The sequence below is a fragment of the Callithrix jacchus genome, chromosome 5, assembly GCF_049354715.1.
Source record: "Callithrix jacchus isolate 240 chromosome 5, calJac240_pri, whole genome shotgun sequence".
In the NCBI taxonomy this organism is placed as follows: domain Eukaryota; kingdom Metazoa; phylum Chordata; class Mammalia; order Primates; family Cebidae; genus Callithrix; species Callithrix jacchus.
The window spans coordinates 69819832-69834596 of record NC_133506.1 but is presented as its reverse complement, the minus strand read 5'-3'; the positions used below and the strand labels follow the sequence as shown (position 1 = coordinate 69834596).

Here is a 14765-nt window from a genome sequence, read left to right as displayed (position 1 = left end):
ACCTCTGTGACAGTAGGCTCCCACTCCCCAAGGCCCACTCCAGCCCCAGCCTGAGGCTCTAGATGGGGACTCATTATGATGCAGGTTCTCTGACCATGTCAGGTTAGCCTGGCCCAGAGCAGGCCTTTGAAGAGTGAGAACCCCAGCTGGGGAGGGCCTGGAGGCATTAGATGTATTTCCATGGAAAGTCTCACAAAGGTGAGCTGGGTAAAGTTCATTTTGCTATATACTCACTTTATTATCTTCATTGAAAAGAATTAGAATTGCATGACATTGAGACCTTTCTGGAAATTGGGAACATGAAGTGGCCAAACCCAGAGGAAAGGTCTGTGACCCTGGAGGAGGTGCTCGTGCTGGAGGCCAGAGCAGCTCTTCCCAAATTCAGGAAGGCGAGATCTTCAGCCTGGAGCCCCTCCTGCTCTGGGGGCATCAAATCTTCAGGCATGAGTTCTTTCAGGGGTCTTCACATGATCTTTCTCTCTGGATTCCTTTTTTTTTTTTTGAAGATGGAGTTTTGCTCTTGTTGTCACCCAGGCTGGAGTGCAGTGGCACAATCACGGCTCACTGCAACCTCCGCCTCCCGGGTTCAAGCGATTCTCCTGCCTCAGCCTCCTCAGTAGCTGGGATTACGAGTGCCCACCACCACAGCCTCCTCAGTAGCTGGGATTATGAGTGCCCACCACCATGTTCAGCTATTTTTTTCTGTATTTTTAGTAGAGATAGGGTTTTGCCATGTTGGCTGGGCTGGTCTCAAACTCCTGAGCTCAGGTCATCCACCCACCTGGGCCTTCCAAAGTGCTGGGATTCCAGGCATGAGCCACAGGCCTGGTCTGGATTCCATATTTAAATGAAATTGACAGCCTGGCACAGTGTACTCCCAGCTACTCAGGAGGAGGCTAAGGCAGACACTTTTTTAGCTGGAGTTTCACTGGGTGGCCATGGTGGTCAACCAACAACTGTGGGAGTGAGATTAACAACGTGGCCTCATTCATCCGTTCCTGGGGATTAGATACTGTCTTTGCGCCGGTCGTCCCACCTTTGTAGCCTCAGCCCAGGACTGCCCTCGAGCTCCAGACACTCAGACCGGACGTATCTGTCCCTGGGATGCTGATTTCCTTGCCATGTCCTTCCTTCCCTCCCAGTGGGTGGCAGTGCTGTCTGCCGGCCTCAGGTCAGAAATCAGGGGCTGTCCTGACGAATCTTCTCTAACCACTCACCTCCAGCATGTCGGTGCATCCCATGTCTTGTGGGACTGATTTCTAAACCACATCTGGCACTTGTCTGCTTCTCTCTTCTCACTGCCACCACCCTGGTGTTTCCTCCCAGAGCAGCTGATGGGGCCTCCTAAACTGCCTGCTCCTCTCAGTTCCATGTGGGCTGACAAGGCCTCTCACACAGCAGATCATGGCAGCTCCTGACTTGAAACCTCTTTATGGTTTCCCTTTAGAAACCATGTACACGTGCCTGAGCATGACCTGCAGGGCCTACCAGGGCCCCCTCCCCATCTGCTTCTCCAGCAGCTTTTGGCTTGGAATGTTCTCCTCCCATCCCCAGCCCTGGTGCCTTCTCGTCCATGAGGCCTCCACCCAGAAGTCTCCCCACATTTTGTGACTGTCATGTCCATCTTGGTTTTTGGATAACACTTCCCACCACTTGAAATGGGTTTATGTTTTCATCGACGGCTTGTTCTTTGTCCATCTCCCAACTGGGCCAGGACCTGTGCCGGCTGGGCTCTCATTGTCCTGCCCACTGCCAAGCCCAGCGCCCAGCACAGGGTGGCACACTGTGAGTACTCAGCGTTTGTTGTTAGATGAGTAGATTCATTTGTCCAACAGAGAGTTACTAAACACCTGCGAGCAACAGGGCTTGGCGCTCATTTGATGCTTTGATATGCCAGGCGCTGTCCTATTATCGCTTTGGACGTTTATAACAGCTGCCTGTGAAACAAGAAAACTTCTGATTTGACAGATGAAGAAACTGAGGCTCAGAGGGATGAGGCAGCTCATGTACTGGGTCTGACGCTTGCCAGCGAGGCCTGCTCCAGGTCTGCCTGTCGAGAGCCTGTGCCCACCGCCTGTATGTTCCCTGGCAGGTAGCTAGCTTTCACTCACTAGAGAGGATTTGGAAACAGTGTGGATTTAAGAGGAAGGGGATGTCAGTTAGGACCCTAGTCCCAGCAACATCAACAGCCTCTGGCTAACTTGAACAAAGGCAGGACCGATTAGAAGGATGTTGCTTTGCTCAGGGAATCAAAGGGAAGCCTGAGGAAGCAGGCCTGAGACCACAGGGGCAGAGCACACAGACTCTCCAGCAAAGAGTCCAAGATGCTGGAACCCCCTTTCTCCATCCTTGGGTTTCACTGCCCAAGGTTCATAGTCCCAGGAGAAGGAGGCCCATCAGCTGAGCTTGGGTCCCACACCTAGCCCTGGGTGCCCTGACAGACTGTCCTAAGAGGCCACAGCTGGTGGCAGAGGTGTGACTTTCCAGAGGAGTTGAGGTGCCATTGCCAGAAGAAGGGGCACACTGATGGTGGATGTCCTGATCGAACTAAATGAAAGAGGAAAGGCAACAAGAATCCACATCTGCAGTCCCACCACCTGGAGAGGGATGCTGTTAGCACTTTGATCTGTTTCTTTCTAGCTTTTTTTGGCAGGGGCGGGGTCTCACTATGTCACTCAGGCTGGAGTGCAGTGGCGCCATCTCAACTCACTGCAACATCTGCCTCCCACGTTCAAGCAATCCTCCTGCCTCAGCCTCCTGAGTAGCTGGGATTACAGGTGCATGCCACCACGCCCAGCTAACTTTTTTATTTTTAATAGAAATGGGTTTCATCATGTTGACCAAGCTGGTCTTGAGCTCCTGACCTTGTGATCTACCCACCCCAGCCTCCCAGAGTGGTTTTTCTTTGATGTGTTTTAAATATAATACATGGGCCGGGCACGGTGGCTAACGCCTGTAATCCCAACACTTTGGGAGGCTGAGGCAGGCGGATCATGAGGTCAGGAGTTCAAGACCAGACTGGCCAACATGGTGAAACCCCATCTCTACTAAAAAATACAAAAATTAGCTGGCATGGTGGCTCATGCCTGTAATCCCAGCTACTTGGGAGGCTGAGGTAGGAGAATTACTTTAACTGGGACCCTGGAGGTGGAGGTTGCAGTGAGCCAGGATCGCGCCACTGCACTCTGGCCTGGGCTACAGAGAGACTCCATCTCAAAATAATAATAATGCATGTATTTAACAAAGCTTATGTCCTGTATGGTTTTCTTTTTCTGCTTAGGAATATATTTTTAGCCTTTTTTCTGTTATCAAACACTCTTCAGAAATAGGATTTTTTTTTTTTTTTTGAGGCAGAGTCTAGCTCTGTGGTCCAGGTTGGAGTGCAGTGGCATGATTTGGGCTCACTGCAACTTCTACCTCCTGGGTTTAAGTGATTCTCATACCTCAGTCTCCCAAGCAGCTGGAACGACAAGTGTGTGTCACCATGCCCGCCGAATTTTATATATATAATTTTTTTTTTTTTTTTGAGATGGAGTTTCGCTCTTGTTGCCCAGGCTGCAGTGCAATGGCGCGATCTTGGCTCACCGCAACCTCCGCCTCCTGGGTTCAGGCAATTCTCCTGCCTCAGCCTCCTGAGTAGCTGGGATTACAGGCACGCGCCACCATGCCCAGCTAATTTTTTGTATTTTTAGTAGAGACAGGGTTTCACCATGTTGACCAGGATGGTCTCGATCTGTTGACCTCGTGATCCACCCGCCTCGGCCTCCCAAATAATTTTTTATATTTTCAATAGAGGTGGGGTTTCACCACATTGGCCAGGCTGGTCTCAAACTCCTGGCCTCAAAGTGGTCTGCCCACCTTGGCCTCCCAAAGTGCTGGGATTACAGATGGAAGCCACCATGCCTGGCCAGAAACATTATTATTAATAGCTGATGGCATCTTGTGAGTAAGTCTTTGTATGGTCATGTCCTTAGGGTGAATTCCAAGAAATAGAACTCCTGGATCATGTGAGAAAAGGTAGGGTTTGGGTAAATATCACACAGAAAATTTATTCATTTCCACTGCACCAGCCGTGGGCAGGGTCCTCTCCTCCTGCCAGTGGGTAGGCTGTGCCACGTAGGGTCAGTCAGTAGAGGAAGTGGGCCATTGAACAAACACACGAAGACGGGAAAGTGCGCAGCACATTTGAGGAATTCGGGATGAATTTGTTGGCTGGTGGCTACAGGGGCTTGGGTTGGGCCAGGTGAAGTGGATTAGTTTATTCCAATCTCCCAGCTGTCGTCATGGTTTGGCCACACCACCACCTCTAACCCTAGAACTAAGACAAGGGGGAAAGTGTGGGCGAGATGTAAGTAAGACGAAGGTTGCTCCAGGCACCCCCTTGCCCACTGTTCATGCCCCTCCCATCCCTGTAGACTGGCACTTCTTCCCTGGCTGAGGGCGGGCAGGTATTAACAGTTCCTCTACTCCATGCCTGGGGCTGGCAAGGTAGGGCTGGAGGTGGGTCTCCAGACATGTCTACACAGGACAGAGGTCTCCAACATGGTAGCCCCAGTCTAGGCTCAGGCCCCAGACCATGCACACTTCCTCAACAGCTCTGTGCACCGAGTAGGATCAGCCTTTGTGGCCAGAAGTGGGAACTTTTATCCTTGGTTGATTTTCTTTCAAGACCCAGTCAGAGGACAGGAACCTGACTGCCATCAGCTCTCCCTCTTTCTCACATGGAGGGAGTTGAGTTGGGTAACATTCAGGTTACCAGAACCTTCTTTCTGGCTGGAAAGAAGGTTTCCAACATTCTAAACCCCTGGGTAATAGTTAACAGTAGATTAAAACTGGGTAATAGTTAACAGTAGCCAAGCTGGTCGTATATGGCTGCAAGGGCTTGCCCTGTAGTGATGCATTTAGCCTCATGTAGCCCTACACAATAGGTACTGTTATTATCCCTGTTCTACAGATGGGGAGACAGAGGCACAGGGTCAGTAGCCAGAAAGTGGGGAGTTGGACTTCAGAGCCCGGGCTCTGCTCCTCAGCCTCAGTGCCTCCTCTCGGACTCCCTGACTCAGAACTGAAGCAGCATGACCTGTACCTTTTCACCCTGCAGAGAGATTTAAAAATCCACAGCAAGTTCTTCATGCACAGGCATAACATTTTACTCTGAAATTTTCCCATTCAAAAAGGGGAGTAATCACAAGCCAAATTAAGGGAGGGTCTTGGGTATGAAGGGGGATGTGCTCTTCTGACTTGAAGTCTGGTTTCCAGATGAAATGTCTGCCTTGTTCGACATTGATTTTTAGAATAAATGTCAAAAATTCCCACTTCAGGCCAGGTGCAGTGGCTCACGCTTGTAATCCCACTTTGGGAGGCTGAGGCAGGAGCATCACTTGAACCTAGGAGTTGGAGACTGGCCTGGACAACAGAGTGAGACCCCATCTCTAATAAAAAGAAATGAGCTGAGTGTGCTGGTGTGTGTCTGTAGTTGCAGCATTTTGGGAAGCTGAGGTGGGAGGATTGCTTGAGCCTGGGAGGTCAAGGCTGCAGTGAGCTATGATCATGCCACTGCATTCCAGGCTTAGTGACAGAATAAGTCTCTGTCTCAAAAAATAAATAAATAACCAACCCACTTCTTAATTGAGCCTCTTCCTTTAACCTGAAATAAAAACCTAAAAACATATTTTTTGTTTTGAGACAGAGTCTCGTTCTGTTGCCCACTCTGGAGTGCAGTGCAACCTCCACCTCCTGGGTTCAAGCAATTCTCCTGCCTCAGCCTCCCAAGTAACTGGTATTACAGGCAACTGCCACCATGCCTGGCTAATTTTTATATTTTTAGTAGAGACGGAGTTTCACCATATTGGCTAGGCTAGTCTCGAACTCCTGACCTCGGGTGCTCTACCCACTTCGGGCCCCTAAAGTGCTGGGATTACAGATGTGAGCTACCACACCTAGCCAATATAGACCTTTTTTTAAACTTAATATAATGAATTTCTTTGCACATATATATGTAGGGGGGTGTGTGTGTGTGTGATTTTTTTTTTTTTTTTTTTTTTTGAGTCTTGCTCTGTTGCCCAGGCTGGAGGGTAGTGGTGCAATCTTGGCTCACTGCAACCTCTGCCTCCTGGATTCTAGCAATTCTCCTGCCTCAGCCTGTAGCTGGGAATACAGGTGCACGCCACCATGCCTGGCTAATTTTTTGTATTTTAGTAGAGACAGAATTTCATCATGTTGCCCAGGCTGGCCTTGAACTCCTGAGCTCAGGCAATCTGCCTGCCTCTGCCTCACAGAGTGCTAGGATTACAGGTGTGAGCCACGGCACCCAGCCTTCTTTGCATATTTTACTCTGAATTTTCAGTTGCTCCTGGTACCTTTTCCAGTTGCTCCCTGTAGGACTTATGCTAAAAGGCTTGGGACTTTCTCTTGGCACTAGAAGAAGTCCTAGGTTCTTTTGGGAATGGCATGGGGGCCACACTGCCAGCCTTCAGGAGCTTCGCCTGGAGTTCCTGAACCCCACTCTCACCCCCGCCATGCCATCTCAATGAGGCTCATGATGTGTTTTTTGGCATGTTTCTGGCCCATACCAGTGTTTATTTTAAAAATTGTCTGTTCCTGCTAATTGGCTTGAGGTTTCTTTTAGGGGTAATGCAAACATTCTAGAATTTAGATAGTGGTAATGGTTGCATAACATTGTCGATACACTAATGACCAATGAATTGTATGCTTTAAATTGGTGAATTTCATGGTATGTGAATTACATTTCCCGAGAAAATAAAATTGGCTGTTCAGATGGCTAATAATTCCAAAACTAACCCACTCCTTTTAGTTAGATCTGGCCATTTTATCATTGTAATAGGCATTGTAGACAAAAGCGCATGATCCCTTTATTTATGTAACTTTTTTAAAGACAGGGTCTTGCTCTGTTGCCCAGGCTGGAGAGTAGTGGTACAATCATAGCTCACTGCAGCCTCTTAACTCCTGGGCTCAAGTGGTCCTCTTGCCTCAGCCTCCCACTGGTTAGGATTATAGGCACATGCCACCACACCCAGCTAATTAAAAACATGTTTTTGAAGATGGGGTCTCCCTGTGTTGCCTAGGCTGGTCTCAAACTCCTGGCCTCAAGTGATCCTCTTGCCTTGGCCTTCCAAAGTGCTGAGATTACAGGCATGAGCCGTCGTGCCTGGTCACAATACCTTTAAAGTGTCCTAGATCAAGCCATTCATTCTGAAAACCTCCAGCTTTATGGTATTATTTTTCTAACTGTGTCATTCACCCACCTCTCACACCTGCATACCCCACCCTCCCTGATTTGAGGCTTGTCTTGAGATCTGCTCATCTGAGTGGAGCAGGACTCTGTCCCTTCCAACATTCTACCTGCCAGGGATTGTGTCTAGCTCACACAGCTCTAGTTCTAATGTGTGCATTTGGTGGTGGGCCTGTGAGCCACGTGGCACAGGGAAGGCGGGGAGGTAGGAATGAGAGCTGCCAGCCATCTGCCCCTCTGATGTTTTCCAGCACTGTTCTCTGCCAGCCTCCCCCTTTACTCCTGTGTCTTCTTGGTAATCACTGGTCTCTTTGCTCTCGAGGTGGTTCATGGACTTCCTGCCTGCACCCCTGGGTCTTGGAGAGAGGGCCTCCCCGGGAGTCCTGCCCACAGTTCTTTAGCTGCATGTAGTTTTAGGTTCCATGGCAGGCATTTTTTCTGATTCTGGTCTAGAACGACAGAACCGCTTTATGCTTGAATACCTTTACATTCACCTGGGCTGAACTATTTTCTCCCTAGAGCTTTCAGAAACCAAAATGGTGATCAGGTGATGAGCAAGCCTTCTTCCAAACAGCTGCTGATAAACCCAACAGATGCTTCCTTGTCCAAGCCTACCCTTGTCCACTGACGTGTCCCTCTGAGGCAAATCTGAGCTAAAGGCACAATGGCCCCACCAGCGTGTACATTGTTATACAGCTGATGAACCTACCTCTATGCACTATGGCCACCCAGAGCCCATAGTTTACATCAGGGTTCACTCCCAGTATCCTGCATTCTGCGATGTTGATAAGGGGGGAGGCTATGCATTGTGCAGCGGTGGAGGGTATATGGGAAATCTGTACCTCTGCTCAAGTTTTCTGTGACTAAAAAATAAAGGCTATTAAAATCCACAGTGAATGAGAGTCCCTCTTGCTCCATATCCTCTCCAGCATTTGGTGTTGCCAGGGCTCTGGATTTTGGCCTTTCTCATGCATGTGTAGTAGTGTCTCATTGTTTTAATTTGCATTTCCTTGATTAATGATATTGAACATCTTTTTAGCTAAATAGCCCTTTGCATGTTTTCTGTGATGAAAACATACAAGCCTTTTGCCTAGTTTCTCACTGAGTTGTTTGTGAGTTATGAGAGTTGTTTATATATGCTAGAAACAAATTCTTTATCAGATAATGTGTTTTACAAATACTCTCTCCCAGTCCGTGATTTATTTTTTTGAGATGGAGTCTCTCTCTGTTGCCCAGGCTGGAGTGCAGTGGCACAATCTTGGCTCACTGCAACATCTGCCTTCTAGGTTCAAGTGATTCTCCTGCCTCAGCCTCCTGAGTAGTGGGATTGCAGGCATGTGCCACCATACCAGGCTAATTTTTGTATTTTTAGAAGATGGGGTTTCACCATGTTGGTCAGACTGATCTTGAACTCTTGACCTTGTGATCCGCCCACCTTAGCCTCTCAAAGTGCTGGGATTACAGGCATGAGCCACTGCACCCAGCCTTCTTTTTATTTTTAATTTTTGGAGAGACAGGGTTTTGCTCTGGCACCCTGGCTGGAGTGCAGTGGCATGACCATGGCTCACTGTAGCTGTGACTCCCTGGGCTGAAGTGATCCTCCCACCTTAGCCTCCTGAGTAGCTAGGACTACAGACAACTGCCACTATGCCCAGCTAATTTTTAAAACTTTTTTTTGTAGAGATGGAGTCTTGCTATGTTGCCCAAACTGGTCTTGAACTCCTGGACTCAAGCAATCCTCCTGCCTCAGCCTCCCAAAGTGCTGAGATTACAGGCAAATTTTCTCAACAGAGTCTTTAGAAGAGCAGAAGTTTTATATGTTTAGATTTTTTATTTAGGTTATGATCTTTTTTTTTTTTTTTTTTTTGAGATGGAGTTTCACTCTGTCGCCCAGGCTGGAGTGCAACAACAAAAAAGAGGCTCACTGCCTCTGCCTCCCAGGTTCAAGGGAATCTCCCTGCCTCAGCCTCCCAGGTTCAAGGGAATCTCCCTGCCTCAGCCTCCTGAGAAGCTGGGATTATAGGCGCCCACCACCACACCCGGATAATTTTTTTCTATTTTTAGTAGAGATGGGGTTTCATCATGTTGGCCAGGCTGGTCTCAAACTCCTAACTTCAGGTAATTCACTTGCCTTGGCCTCCCAAAGTGCTGGGATTACAGGCATGAGCCACTGCGCCTAGCCACTCTAGCTTTATAGTAACTTTTGAAAGCAGTGTGAGTTTTCCAAAATTATTCTTTGTTTAAAAAATTGTTTTGGCTATTCTAGGTCCTTTGTATTTCTATTGAAAGTTTAGAACAGGCTTGTCAGTTTCTGCAAAGAACCTAGTGAGAATTTGATTGCAAGTGCATTGTAGCTATGGAGCTAAACAATATTGGATCTTCTGATCCACGAGAACACACACATCCTCATTTATATAGGACACCTTTAACTTCCCTCAGCAATGTTCTGTAGCTTTCAGTGTACCAGTCTTCCACATACTGTGTTAAATTTGTCTTGATTTCATGGTGTATTTTGTTTGGCACAGAGACTATCTTTATAAAAATAATTTTTTAAATTTTATAGTGGTAAATACACAAAAAAATTATCATTTTAGGTATACAGTTCAGCTGATTTTATTTATTTATTTATTTATTTATTTATTATAGAGACAGGGTTTCACAATGTTGGTCAGGCTGGTCTTGAACTCCTGACTTCAGGTGATCTGCCCACCTTGACCTCCCAAAGTGCTGGGATTACAGGTGTAAGCCACTGCACCCGGCCACAGCAGATTTTATTTTTAATGTTATTATAAACTTTTTTGTTTAACTGCAGTTTCCAAATATATACAAGTGGTTTTTTAATTTTTAATTTTTGTGGGTATATAGTAGGTGTGTCTATGAGGTACATTAGATGTTTTGATACAGGCATGCAATGTGTAACAAACACATCAGGGCAGATGGGGTATCTGTTACCTCAAATATTCAATCCTTTGTGTTACAGGCAATCCAATTATATTCTTAGTTATTTTTAAATGAACAACTTTTTTTTGTTAGATGGAGTCTCACTCTGTAGCTCAGGCTGGAGTGCAGTGGTACGATCTCTGCTCACTGCAACCTCCACCTCCTAGGTTCCAGAGATTCTTCTGCCTCAGCCTCCTGAGTAGCTGAAACTATAGGCACACGCCACCACTCATGGCTAATTTTTTTATTTTTAGTAGAGATGGGTTTTCGCCATGTTGGCCAGGCTGGTCTCGAACTCCTGACCTCAGGTGAGCCACCTGCCTTGGCCTCCTAATGTGCTGGGATTACAGGTGTGAGCCACCTCGACCAGCCATGAACAACTAAATTATTTTTTGACTATAGTCACCCTGTCGTGCTAGCAAATACTAGGTCTTACTCATTCTTTCTATTTTTTTGTACCCATTAACCCTCTCTACTTCCTGCTAGATACTCCTCCACTCGCCTTCCCAGCCTCTGGTAACCATGCTCCTATGCTCTATCTCCATGAGTTCAGTTGTTTCAATTTTTAGCTCCCATAGTGAGAACATGTGACATTCTTTCTGAGCCTGGGGTATTTCACTTAACATAATGACCTCCAGTGCTGTCCACATTGTTGCCAATGACAGGCTCTCATTCTTTTTATGGCTGAATAGTCCTCAATTGTGTGTATTTGCCACATTTTAAAAATCCAGTCATCTGTTGATGTACACGGAGGTTGCTTCCAAATCTTGGCTTGTGCATAGTGCTGCAGTAAACATGGGAATGCAGATACCTTTTCCATACACTATTTTCCTTTTTTTTTTTTTGGTGGTGAGGGGAGGGATATATAACTAGGAGTTGTAAGAGATAGCTGGATTGTAAACTATCTCTATTTTCAGAGGAGCCTCCATTACATTCCCACCAAGAGTGTACAAGGGTTTTCTTCTTATTCTCTCCAGCATTTGTTCCTGCCTGACTTTTGGATAAAAGCCATTTTTACCGGAGCGAGATGATACCTCCTTGTAGTTTTATTTGTATTTCTCTGAGGATCAGTGATGTCGAGCACCTTTTTATATACCTGTTTGTCATTTGCATGTCTTTTGTTGTGACAGGGTCTCGCTCTGTAGCCCAGGCTGGAGTGCAGTGGTGTGAACATAGCTCACTGTAGCCTCAATCTCCTGGGCTCTCTTTCTACCTCAGCCTCCTGAGTAGCTGCGACTATTGGGTGTGTGCCACCAAGCCCGACTAATTTTTTTTTTCTTTTTTTGAGACAGCGTTTTGCTCTGTCTCCCAGACTGGTATATAAGTGGTGCAATCATGGCTCATTGCAGCCTTGACTTCCCAGCCTCAATCAATCCTCCCACCTTAGCCTCCCAAATAGCTGGGACTACAAGTGCATGCCACCATGCCTGGCTAATTTTTGTGTTTTTTGTAGAGACGAGGTCTCAGTATGTAGCCCAGACTGGTCTTGGACTCCCAGGCTCAAGCAATCTGCCCACCTTAGCCTCCCAAAGTGCTGGGATTATAGGCGTGAGCCACCACACCCGGCCACCATATGTCTTCTTTAGAGAAATGTCTGTTTAGATCTTTGGCTCATTTTAAAATTAGATTTTTTTCCTCTTGAGTTGTTTGAGCTCCTTATATATTCTGCTTGTTAATATCCCCTGTCAGATGGATAGTTTGCAAATATTTCCTCCCATTCTGTGGGTTGTCTCTTCACTTTGTTGATTGTACCCTTTGCTGTGGAGAAGGTTTTTAGCTGGATGTGATCCCATCTGTCTGAGTTTGCTTTGGTTGCCTGTGCTTTTGGGGTACTACTCAAGAAATCTTCGTCGAGACCGATGTCCTGGAGAGTTTCCCCAATGTTTTCTTTTAAATTATTTTATTTTATTTTATTTTATTTTTGAGAAGGAGTCTAACTCTGTCGCCCAGGCTGGAGTGCAATGGTGCGATCTCAGCTCACTGCAACCTCCGCCCTGAGAGGTTCAAGCCATTCTCCTGCCTCAGCCTCCTGAGTAGCTGGGATTACAGGTACCTGCCACCTCGCCTGGCTAATTTTTGTACTTTTAGTAGAGACAGGGTTTCACCATCTTGCCCAGGCTGATCTTGAACTTCTGACGTTGTGATCCACCTGCCTCGGCCTCTCAAAGTTCGGAGATTACAGGTGTTAGCCACCGCGCCCGGCCTCCCCAATGTTTTCTTAGTAGATTTTGTATGTCTAGAGAGTGGGGTCTAGTTCAATTCTTTTGCATATGGATATCCAGTTTTCCAGTGCCATTTATTAAAGAGACTGTCTTTGTCCCAATGTATGTTCTTGGCACCTTTGTCAAAAAATGAGTTCACAGTAGATACTGTCTTTAATATCTACCATTAAATATCTGTCATTTATTAAAAAGACTGTTAATTGGTAGATTTATTAAATCAACCATTTAATATCTGCCATTTATTAAAGAGACTGTGTTTGTCCCAATGTATGTTCTTGGCACCTTTGTCAAAAATGAGTTCACGGATTTATCTGTGCATTTTCTTTTTTGTTTTTTTTTAAAGATGGAATCTTGCTCTGTTGCCCAGGCTGGAGTGCAGTGATGCCATTTTGGCTCACTGCAACCTCCACCTCCTGGGTTCAAACAATTCTCCTGCCTCAGCCTCTGGAATAACTGAACTACATGCATGTGCCACCACACACAGCTAATTTTTGTATTTTTAGTAGAGATGAGGTTTCACCATGTTAGCCAAGCTGGTCTCGAACTCCTGACCTCAGATAATCTGCCTGCCTCAGCCTCCCCCAAAGAGCTGGGATTACAGGTGTGAGCCACTGCGCCTGGCATGGTTCTATATTCTTATCCACTGATCTATGTGTCTGTTTTTATGCCAGTAACATATTATTTGGGATACTGTAGCTCTATAGTATAATTTAAAGCCAGGTAATGTGATTCTTCCAGTTTTGTTCCTTTTGCTTAGGATAGTTCTGGGTATTCTGGAACGTTTGTGGTTCTATATAAATTTTAGGGTTTTTTTCCTATTTCTATGAAGAAATTTATTGGCATTTTAATAGGGATTGAATTAAATCTGTAAATTGCTTTGGGTAGTATGAACTTTTTTTTTTTTGGCAAACCTCAATTTGATGCTTTATGTAGGAAAGGGATGTGTTTTAGAAAAAAGAACTCTTACAATGTTTGTTAACATTTTTTGCAATAACTGCATGGGCCATCTGCAAGCTCAACACACAGAACGGTGGGCTTTTCTGCTAGAGGGACTCCGTGGTGCTGACTGTGAGTCAGTTTGAAGGAGCTGGGATTCAAACGCCTGGGCATGACGGAGTGTGGCTCAGCATTGAGTAAGGGGCTCGAGTACTTCACATCATTTCTAAAGTTCTAGAGAAGGCAGGCATCACATCATCCAGTGCCTCCACCTCACAGACGGGAGAACCAGAGCTCAGAAATCCTGGGACTTGGCTGGTGTTAGTGTTCCCAGGATTTGCTGGTGGCTCTCCTCTCATCTCCTGGTCTAAGGAAGTACACACAAATGTAGGTGTCCCTCCAAAACCTGCAAGAATCTGATTCTGTGCTCGCCCAGGAAGCTCAAAGCCGCTGCTTTTGATTGTGTGTGCTACACCAAGCCTCCACAGTAGCCTCCCAGGCCCTCTGGCACCCAGCAGTGTAACCAAAAGGGCAAAGGGAGGAGCTGAATGAGACTGCGACTTGTAGTAGGGGTGGGGGTATTTGTGAGTGCCAAAGTCCAAAAAAAAGACCGTCAAATCGATCGATGGACTCAGCACAAAGTTCATACTGGATTTCTGCCTGGAATTGGAGATCACTGGCCCCAACCTCTGGTGTCAACCCCTTGCTCTGGGTGCTCTGATTGCTTCCCCCTCCCCTTGCCAATGCCAACTTGGCAGGGGCAGGAAGGGAGCCTGGTGGCCCTGGCATTCCCAGCACCCAGCTCTGGCCTGACAGGCCTCTGGTGACCTCACTTCCACCTAGCCAGTTGATCCCCTAGGGCTTTGCCTTCCACCTTAATGCTGAACTGTGTGGTCTCTCTGTCCACGGAGGATCCTCCTGCCCCCACGGACACTCCCACCACACACTGCCTCCAGGGAGAGCTGGTGCAAGCCAAAGGGGCCCTGGGAGGCTCAGGCCCTGCCCTTCGCAATGTGCACCTGAAGCTTCCTCACTCCACTCTTTGGGGACAGGAGGCTCAGCACAACTGTTTTGCCAGCTGCACCTCCTGCAGGTGATCCAAACTGGGATCCCATGGGCAAACACCAAACATGGGCAAAAAGCAACCGGCCTGCTGGCTGTGTGGGCACCAGAGTGAGTGTGGCAAGGCCAGGGCAAGACCACCAGCTGGCCATGTGCATCAGGAGCTCTCTCCCTTCCCCCAGCCATCTTCCCCTCCTTCCAAGGTCTTCCCCCTCCCCTCCCTGATACAGGCGCCTGCTCCTCACATTCCTGAGTCGTAAATCCTCCTGGGTGGCAGAACTACCACTCAGAGATGCCTTGGCTCCTCCTCTCGCCAAGCACCCCCACACCGCCCTGAGATGGTGGGGCTTTCT

At 47.2% G+C, this 14765-nt stretch overlaps 1 protein-coding gene across 13 annotated transcripts in view; it reads left to right on the top strand.

Annotated features, from left to right (window-relative positions):
- Positions 1 to 14765, top strand: part of NT5M (5',3'-nucleotidase, mitochondrial) — a 43348-nt gene that overhangs the window by 15216 nt on the left and 13367 nt on the right. For 2 of the 13 annotated variants that reach the window (XM_078372571.1, XM_078372570.1), the window contains exon 4: positions 8934 to 9026. The exons of 9 other annotated variants lie outside the window; for them this stretch is intronic. In XM_078372571.1, the coding sequence (XP_078228697.1) occupies positions 8934 to 9026 (93 nt within the window). Of the gene's footprint in view, positions 1 to 255; positions 4018 to 7771; positions 8150 to 8933; positions 9027 to 14765 lie in introns of those variants that run through there. 2 more of the 13 variants (XR_013535465.1, XM_035299630.3) reach the window with 2 other exon arrangements.